The following is a 9,738-nucleotide window of genomic DNA, read 5'->3' as shown; positions in this document are numbered from 1 at the left end:
GCTGTCATCCACGCAAGTCCGAAGCCCGAAGGGGAACAAAAGGAAAAACGAGACGCGACGCAGGAGATAGGAGGCGGAAAACTAAAGGGCGCGACGTCTAATGAAGCAAAGGGAATGAAACGGAGTAGTAGAATGTAGTCAGTCCCAGCAAATACAAGGAGAATGAGAAACTGGAGGCCGGGTGGAACGAGGAGTTCGATGCAGTTATAAACGTCATTCCCGCTGCTTTCATTCTCTCACGAGGTCTCTATTCAGGACCATTCAGAACGCCCCGCACACAGTGTCTACGAATCTGAGATGGCCTTAAGCGAGGATCAGTGCGAAGGTTCAATGAATACAACCCAGGGATGCGTATCTTCGGAGGGGTGGGAATATAGCCATGAACGTGCCGCCCCTTTAGTGCCAGATTGACTCTCACGCACTGACAGTGAGGCAACTTCGAACTCGTGAGACTTGATTCTCCGCCTTCGTGATGTGGCTGGGAGTTCTTACACGCGGGGGTTCAGATGCAAAAATTGGTTTGACGAAAGATTAAAAACTCGATGGATGCGCAGACTTGAACGGGAGCGTTCTAGGCACTGGGCAGTGAGGCGTGGGTGCTCCAAGAAAGTAACGCGGAGTCAGGACGATCGAACAGGCGAAGTGAAAGAAGAGACAAACAGAAAGATGATGGCTTTCATTGTATGCGGCCGCCAATGTCCGAGGGTGCTCAAAGAATGTTGATTCCAGCAACGGGGACAGAGCACATGTGTTCCACAAGGAGGCGAGCTACGAACCGCCATGCAAGGTTTTACAAAAAGCCTGATTTTTATTAGTTCAGGAGATATGAACGACTACGTTTGCGACGATGAGATGGGTAGCGCATGTTGGAGGAACCGACTAGAAACAGAGACGAGCATGACGACCGAGCCACGGATTGTGCGATGACGATTTCGAGAACAACAAATGAAAGGGTGACCATGCTACGCAGTATGAGTAGGCATCTCTGTAACACGCTGGCATCTGAAACACAAGGGTGCTACATCCTTTCTGGATTTTCTACCCCCGTCGTGCTCGCGGGAGGCGAAATGAGTCGAGCGGTTGTCTTCTCGATAGCAGGTGAGCTCCGGGTCACCGCGAACAGCTACGGGGGACGATAGGCTAGCACAGAGTGAAAATTGGAAACGAAACCATTCTGTGTCGCCCTCCTCTTGTGAAGGAAGAATGGTGCCAGCTAATTACCTGGCTTGGACACTAAATGCGTACGCGGAACTGGCCCTTTCCACGCTAGCTCGGTCGCGGAGTGTGACGCCGTTCACTTGCGCTGTGCGCTGTTCTGTCGCGACGCACAGAGTCTCAGCGGCCGACTGAGAAGGTGTTGCCGCGTTGGCATTTACACCGTCATATTCGAAGCATGGTAACCAGGTTCTGCCAAAGAGTCTTGATGTTAACTCTCCATACCCGAAAACGGACACCCTGTTGCAATTTTGGAGCTTCATACTGTCTCGACCTTTCACAGGCCACAGTCGTCCGTGGATGAAGCTAATTGAAGACCGGCATGATCTTGTTCTTCACCGCACGCGGTTGTTGCTGGAATGGCCTTAACTTTCTCTTACTGTTAATCTCTCATCATTTCTTCATCATCATCAGGCCAAAGAAATATGTCAGAAGTGAGTACCCCGCCACTTTAATCTCTGACCATCCTTCACCCGTGTTCTTCTGTATACTCCGAAATTATACAGGTAATTGCATACCTGTGCTTTCCGACGCGTGCGAGAAGCCACATCGAAGGCGGCGCCTACCATCAAGACAGGACCGACGGCGGGACCCGCGACTTACTATCACGGTCTTGCTCTGTAGAGTACTGACGTGAATACATAACTATGTACGGTTCTTTATTTGATGCCAGCGGAATATCCAGCCTGAGTCCGGGTACGTGACTGTTGTTGTCCTTACTAGCAAGTCAACGATCCCCAGAGTCATGTGTTCCTCAAACTAGAAGACAGAGCAAGAAACGCGGGACCACTGTTAGTGAGGCCTCCTAGTGTGCGCGGAGGGGCGTTCATCGCATTTGCCCTGTTCTCTCCTCCGCCTCGTCTGTTTGTCTTTGTTGGTGTTAGCGGTCCGGTTCACGATTTTTGCAATGCCTCCCGTTCGCTGTCATCGGGGCTGTGGTAAACGGTATGGTCGTCACACCCCCATCCGGGGTTCTCTGTCTAGCTGACGCATGCCTCCGGGCTCGAAGCCGTGTACGTTAGTCGGAAGAGACGCTCGCAGGCATAGGACTGCTCCTGGTGAGTCTTGTGACGCTGTAAGCAAAGCGAATGCCCTGACGAGCTTTAAAATGTTCCGCACAGTTCTGTGATCCACAGTCAGGCACAATCCCAGTGGTCGCTAAACTACAGTGTATTCTGGTGCAGAGCCGGGGCTAAGTTCGGTTGCGCAAGCACCACAGTGATTTCTGCACTGAATTGGTATGCGGGTTTCTATGCAACTGCAGTCTTCGATTTCATCCTGAGAGCACGTACACTTCGTTGTCCTTTTAACTACACCCATCTGCAGTGCCGCTGCGTTCGCGATACCTCGCCGCGGCCGGAGGGCAACACGAGGTCTGAGCTGACACGGCATTGCGTGAAGCAGTCATTTGTGTCTTTGTCTGCCGGAGTCTTTGGTGTTAATGGGGCGGAGCCGCGTCTTCAACAAGGGTGGCCGCGGCTGTCCCTAGAAGCTGGCGATGTAGTCTGCTACTAAATTTAACTCCCTTGAGCCAAGTGTAATCTCTGGGATCAAACGCCGCATTGCTTGCGGAGGGAGAAGGTCTCTTTCGGACAACGCCCATTCAGGATCGATGCTTCAGACGACCCTTTGGTTTCCCCTGGTTTTCGTACTTACAGAATCTGGTATCAACGGCCTCGCGTATGTCCTCGATGTCGTTAATCTTGTGATATACGTGCGTGAGCTGCCGAGAGCCGGTCAAGGGAGATGCATGAATATATCGCCCAAGGTCGTCCCGTGCGCGTCTGCGCTCGTGCTCGTCTTGCCTTGATTTAGATTAGGCAGGTCTCTTATAGAAATGTCATTCGGCTTTAGTCTTTAGTGTATGTATGTTTGTTCGTACGTTCCGTTTGTACCCGCGTCTCCAGTTAGTTGTGCATTTGTTGTCTTGTGGGGCATAGTCTCCTTGGCGCCAGATAGTCCACGGGAGTATGGTCAGGTTCTTAGAATCCGTTTTTTTTTTGCGAGAGGCTATCCTGGGAACTGTTCGTTTGAGTGGTGCTTCGTTTCCTTAGACTTAGTCCGGTTTCACCACAGCCGGCGTGTGTGGTTTTCCTGATCTGTTTACGTGCTCGACTTGTATCTCCGCGTCCAGATCATGGTTGGGGGGTACCCAGGTGGTTTTGCCTATCCCCCCGCCTATCGTCCGGGCGTTAGTTCTTGTTTCCAGCTTCACCATTGACTTTTCTTAGCCTTTTCCGAGCAAGACGCTCGTTTGGTGGCTGCGCGGGAGCAAACGCATTCATCATTTTGCATCTGCATAGGGGTTTGCGTACCTTCTTTTATGGTTTTGCCTCCTGCTAAGGCGCGCACAGACCTCGTTGCACGGCTTTGCTTAGACCAAAGGCAAACGCAGACTGAAGCGAAAATGGGACCCCCTCTTCGAACCCTAGTTTTCCGCCTCCCCACCCCGCCTACATGTACCAGGAGCGACCATATCCGGTGGCTGCCCACCAAACATGGGTGTGTCATCCCTGCTATCTTCATCAGAAAGTAAGCACTCAAGTGACTGTCTTGTTCAGTGGAGCACGTCCGCTCGTGAGGGTGTCTTTGGCCAAGGGTGGCTCGAGACCGTTGCCCCTGTGGTCATAATTTCGTGCGTTTGAGCTTATGTAGACAACATTGTAGAAATCGTTGCACGATGCAAGAGAATACAGAGATACCATAGATCCACGAGAAAGATGCATTGTTTTAACGTGGTCTCCAAATCTCATGCGAATACATTTTTTGGCGTTGATATCCGTTTTCCTGTCCCAGTTGACACACTGTTTTTCTTTTACACACCTTATTCACAGGGACAGATTTTGGATTCAGGTCTATTACTACCATTTGCTCTCTTCTGCCCAAAGCAGAATCATCCCCTCCGTGTAAGTTGCTACTGCTCTTCAGGCATTCACCCCTCGTTATTTTGTACAGCCACGGTAATGCAGAAGATCTTGGTTGTTTGTTGCCAACGGTACAGCGCTGTGCCAGCAGCCGGAATGTCAGTGTCTTTTGCTACGATTACACTGGTACGAAGAAAAGACAAGGCTCTGTGGGTGTTGCTACACCTTTGCCAGAGAGATATCCCTTTTCGTCAAGCGTGAGGCATGCAACGAACGGCTGGTGTGTAAGAATACAGTAGTCGCGAGAAAAATGAGTTTCCATGAGTGTGCTGGTACAATCTCTTCATGGGGTCATGCTGTCTTCCGTCGTTTCTGTTGCGTTGCGCACAGGTTATGGGCTGAACTGGAGAAGTCAGAATCGGGAAGAAAAACCTTTACGGCGACGTTGAGGTTGCGTACATGTATCTCGTACGAGTGCTTGAATATTCACCATGTCAGAACATCGCGTTTTTGGAAAGAGCTTGGGCTCGGCACCCGCGACTCATCTGGCTTCGACAAAGCCCGCCTTAGGAGGGATGATTCTCCAAAGCGATGCGTCCGGCTGCCATCGTGAAAAGCGGTGAAGGGTGCCACAAAGGAGGAAATACGCAGCTTGCCTGTTCGAGTGTCTACGCGGGCAGACAAATCCAGTCGTGCACGCTTCATGGGTAGCGCTTGGTGCATTTGGCATCACTCAATCTCCTTATATTTGCCAGCAGATGCGTCCATGAGCGGATTTACGCAGGCGTGACGCCATTGTGCGCCTGGCGGCTGCTGGGGCTGGCTGGGTAAGCAGCGCATTATAAATAGCTCTCCGTCGCTATGTCTTTTTTTTTGGGTTCGTATGTGTCGGCAGCGTGTGTGTGCTCTGGTTAATACGTGCCTGGTGAAGTCATTCGTAACGTCGCGTTTCATTTTCCAACTAGTACAGCGAAACGCCCTATCTGCACCAGATGTTTTTGGTTTCCGTGTTTCCCTGCAGCCATTGCCTCTATATTCCGCATGAAACTCCCACACATTCCAGGCAAGTATCCGGGCGATTTCTGCTGTAACGTTGACAAAACCACCGTGTTCGCTGCCCCGTGCTCATCGTCCACGGGAGCGACGACGCACTTTGCGCATTATCTCACGCAAAGGTACGTTTGCGCCTGTCTTTATATCGCAGGAACACCCAAGCGGGAGAGATGGCCCCTCGTACATTTCAGGAGACCTTCGGGCACTCAGTGCCCAAGTTCCTTACTTCTAAGCTGTTGCTTTTTTTCAGGCAGGAAGATGTACGCGCCGTTGCGGCACAGCAGATGTGGGCTACCTTTACTTGCAACCGTAAAACGCTACTGTGTGCCTTCCGTTCCCCTGTTCATATTCATGCACCGCAGTTTCCACTCTTAGTTTGTGCGATTCTCTGTAATCTTCGTATGTGGCCTCATCTCTCCCTGCTTGTTTGGTGCGTCTGGGGGCTGTGCGTTAAATGCCCAGTAGCTCATCTCTCGTTGCCGGCTCCTGGTTTTTGTATCTGTCGTCTTTTAATATGTAATTACGTTATCAGGCTCTGGCCGCACGGCACGCAGGGTTGACCCTGACGTGCTATGTGGCTGGCGGCGGTCACGACGACCTCGACGGGGCACCGTTCTCTGCTCAAGTGGATGTCGCTGTCCGTGAGTTCTTGGACTGTGTGAGTCACTACTTCTGCACACTGGCGCCTTCCGGCGGCCATGATTGCTCGAGCGGCCGCAGAGGCAGCAGAGTTATCGGACCTAATGACCAAGACGGAAGCGGGCCAGAGGGCAATGGTACTGAACAGGCGCCGCGACCGCCCAGCCGAAGACCGTGAAAGGCGAGAGAAACAGACCATTTTAACACACTGTTGGTTTTGGCGGCGCTCCAGGAGAGAGTACGCAATTGCGCGTGAAGTCTGCGCAGAAGGTTCACGCGTCAAATGTCGAATCCCGGGGATCAGCGTCGCGCGCTCCAGCCGTGATTCAGCTTTCACGTTAGTCGGATCGGTTCAACAGGCTGTAACAAAGGGGCATTTGAGTTCCAACGCTTCTCTGGTGGAGGCCCTACTTTTGCGCGCCGTCTCAACAATGACTGGATCGTCAAGAGCGTCAGGTCAGTTCTCGGAGGCAGGCGAAACTGGCGTCTGAGGCCTGTCAAACACACTGTAATATAGAGGAATCACAACTCGAAAGTCCTTCCGTGCCCTCCGGCGTGGCAAACTGTACGAACGGGAAAACACTCGGCGAACAAGGGACTGTGTTTCCTTGAGGGAAGGTAGCTGGTTTCTACCGTCTGCTCGCTGGCTAATCAGATACCCGCAGTATTGCTGCAGCAGTGACCGTGTATTTAGGTTTTACGTTGGCCGTCATCTGCGTATGGTCACCCTCTCGGCCTTTTTCGCTGGTGTCCCTACTCAACCCTTGACAATGCGTGCGCGTGCTTGTACTTCGTTTGCGTACGCGAAGTGTGTCTATCGTAATGATGCAGTCCCCCCCGGAGCCACAAAGGCACGCGCAGCTGTGGCTCGATTTAGTTGTATTCGACATTCAAGGAAGAGCTTTTCAGAATGCGCTGCGGCTCCACAGCTTCCCGATCCCCCTAAGAATCTGTATTGGAGCGCCTTTTTTCATGTACCAGTCTCGCATGTGTCTTCCTGCCATTCTTTGGACGTTGAGTGTTGGGCGTATGCCGTGTAGACGTCGGCTGTGATGTTGGGCAAGTTCGTGGAATACAGTGTGTCACTCTGAGCCACGATCGCGGGGCACACATGGCTCGCGTCGTTGTAGGGGGCAGAAGTCATCGGTGACAGCGCTGTTGTCACAGTCAACTGAAGCCCGCTGGCCACTCCGTGCCGCCTACAACACAGAAATCCGGATTTTCGTCTGCATTCGCCCCGATGCGTCATCTGCTGCAGACCTCAGGACGCGAAGGGCGACCAGTTTGCCACACAAACTGCTTCCGCTGAATGTTTTTTTAACTCGAAGTATTTGCTGAGCCGCGTCTTCTCGTCTATGCCTCCATGCAACCCCGCCTCCCTTCTTCATGCTGCACGGGGAACTGTAGACATTCGGCGTCACCTTTCTTCCAGGCGCATAACTCACAATCGGCTTGCTCGTAGGGTAGTGAGGTGCCTCCCTGTCGCACGCTACAAAACCTAGAGGTTCTCAACTGTTTACGTGGTTGGTGTTGACAATGTCAGAAATAGTAGAGGAAGAGAATCAAACCAAGACAAGGAGCAAGAACAGCAGCGATCCCTGCAGGGAGCGCGGGAAGGAGCCACGCAGATTACAACAGACAGACTTTCGTGCGTCTGCGCACCCCGGCCTCGCATATGGGACCGCAGCCCCCCACTCGCCCGCACACGAAGCGCGCAAATCTTTCGATGCCGCGCCTACGGCGCAGCCGAACAAGGGGCGGATAAGGACTCGCTGTGACGAGGAAACCAATCCGACAACCGAGTTGCAGATGCATTGATGGGCTACCTTCGGCGATAGGGACGCGTCCTGCAGGCCTCGAAATCTCTGAATTGCCGGAAAACCCAGCGGGACGTGCTTCTTGCCTCTCGGACGACGTTGTAGCCCCCCTCGCCGACCACGAGAGTTCTTTCGAAGCGCTCACTCTGCACTTCAAAAACGTGCAACCCGCCGCGTCGTCTGCAGACAAAGCACATGTCACGGAACCACGGAGAACAAAATCGCGCAACGTCGCGTCCCTGTACGCAATGGTGCCTTCTCAGTCAACGTTACTTTGCTATTTGGTCGCCTATGTTGTTTTCTATGTTTTCTCTCTCTCGCTGCAACTTCGCTCCGTCTCTTCCTATCTCTCGTTCTCCTTCGCTGCCTCCTAGCTCCATTCCCTTCCCCCCTTTATACGCGCTGCTTTTCCTTAAGTCTTGTGTGCACATGCAGCGCGTCTTGCACGTGCTGCATATCCCGCGGTCCGATCACTCTCCCTGCCTGCACGCCATGACCCGATCTGCCCCCATGTCCCCCTCCTCCCTCCTGCCCCCCCCGCCCCCCCCCCCCCCCCCCCCCCGGCCGCTCGTTCTACGCCTGCAACTTCCGCGGCAGCACACGGGCCCAGCGCGGCTTCACAGCCGCGGTTCCCCAGTGTGCGACTGCCCTTCCCTGTCGCTTCTCTTTAATTTTTTTCACTCGTCTTCTCCGCTCGCCTGCGCCTGGCGTCTGCAGTTCACGTTTTTTTCGGCCGTTGCTTCTTTGCAGTTTTGCAAAGCTGCGGTGCGCGAGTGCTCACCAGGGTCGGACTTTGTCAAGGCACTCCCAGTACAGGATGGAGTTGCCACGGATGACAACGAAACCGATTTCATTCGTCTCCGTGCCGCCGCTGTTGGCGGGGGTCGCAGGGTTGCCTTTGACTTCAACTGTGTTCTCCAGCACGATGTTCATGAAGGTGTCGTAGCCGCGCAGCACGCCTACCACGCGTCGCCCGCCGCTCAGGTGAACTGGAAACAAACAAAAAACACTCCAGGGAGTGGCCCCAGATGCCGAGAAGGAAGCGCAATCCCGCAAGCCCTGCCGCATTGGGGAGACACGCCGCGGAACTGAAGCACGTCCCCCCGCGCGAGACCGCTGCGATGCCGCCAGACCGGAGGGCAAGGCACACGCGAAGTGCTCCGCCCGCTGCACCAGCGGGCCACGGACTGCAGAGAGACACTCGTGAATGAAACGGCGCTGAAATCGCGGCAGAGGCGAGAGGAGGGACCTGCAGGCCTCACGCACGCTCGGGGTGACGAGTCAAACTCGAGTCTGCGCAGGCCAGGAAACAGCTCAGCGAGCGCGCAACGCTTCAGCCTCACACGCGCACAAATGCCGCAGGCATCCCAACGACGACCTGGAAAGCAACCCGTACGCCGCGCGGGCGAAGAGGATGTAATGACGAAAGGAGCAAAAAGGCGGCTTCCGCAGGTGAAGTCCGCACGACTACCACGCTGATGAAGAAGAGAGAAAGAGCGAGAGCGCCAGCACAACATTTCCAGGTGGCCTTTTCTTCAGCATTTTTTCATCAATACAATTTACGATCCCTTTAGAGGCTCTTTTTAGCTGTATATTTTGTTTTAATTTCATTTATATATGATAGATATATTTTAGTTGCCCTCATGGCGTCTGGGCAACCGGAAGTCTTGACGAAAATATTCAAAGAGGAAAGACAGCTACGTCTTCCTCGGGTGCGAAGGCCGGCGAAGCACCGAGGAAACAAACAGAGAGCCGAGTGCGCTGCGCGTTGCGGAGGCTCGCTCTTTCTCGCTCTCTCAAGGTGCGCCAATCAGCGCACACCGACTGAGAGAGGGGATTCGATAGGGCGACAGACAGCACGAACGGGAGTCTAAAGAAGCCGCGTCTTGAATCGAGTGGCGATAAGAAACGAGTAAAGCAAGGGCTCGAGGCGTCAGCTCGGAGGCAAGGATTTCCATCTTACCGTCAAGGCGTTTTTCCATGAATCTGCGGAGATCCGCAGCGGGACCTGCCTTGCCCATGATCGCCGGCATTTTGAAGGTCAGGACAGGAAAAAGAAGAGAAAAACCGTGCAGCGCCGCAGCACACAAAGGCTCGAAGCAGGGGACGTCAGGTGCTCAAGGTGGGAGCACAGGGCAGTCTGCCGTCGC

The 9,738-nt window shown here is 53.6% G+C and overlaps 1 protein-coding gene across 1 annotated transcript; it reads right to left on the bottom strand.

Annotated features, from left to right (window-relative positions):
- Nucleotides 1-8,365: 8,365 nt before the first annotated feature.
- Nucleotides 8,366-9,621, bottom strand: BESB_075450 (putative small nuclear ribonucleoprotein G; the record flags this gene model as incomplete). The annotated part of the gene is made up of 2 exons (XM_029365918.1): nucleotides 8,366-8,577; nucleotides 9,552-9,621. 2 exons carry the CDS (start codon nucleotides 9,619-9,621, stop codon nucleotides 8,366-8,368), a joined length of 282 nt encoding a protein of 93 aa, XP_029218402.1.
- Between the last annotated feature and the right edge of the window lie 117 nt (nucleotides 9,622-9,738).

The sequence above is a fragment of the Besnoitia besnoiti genome (assembly GCF_002563875.1).
Source record: "Besnoitia besnoiti strain Bb-Ger1 chromosome Unknown contig00007, whole genome shotgun sequence".
NCBI lineage: Eukaryota > Apicomplexa > Conoidasida > Eucoccidiorida > Sarcocystidae > Besnoitia > Besnoitia besnoiti.
The sequence above is the reverse complement of the archived record's forward strand: the minus strand, read 5'-3'. Positions and strand labels throughout refer to the sequence as shown.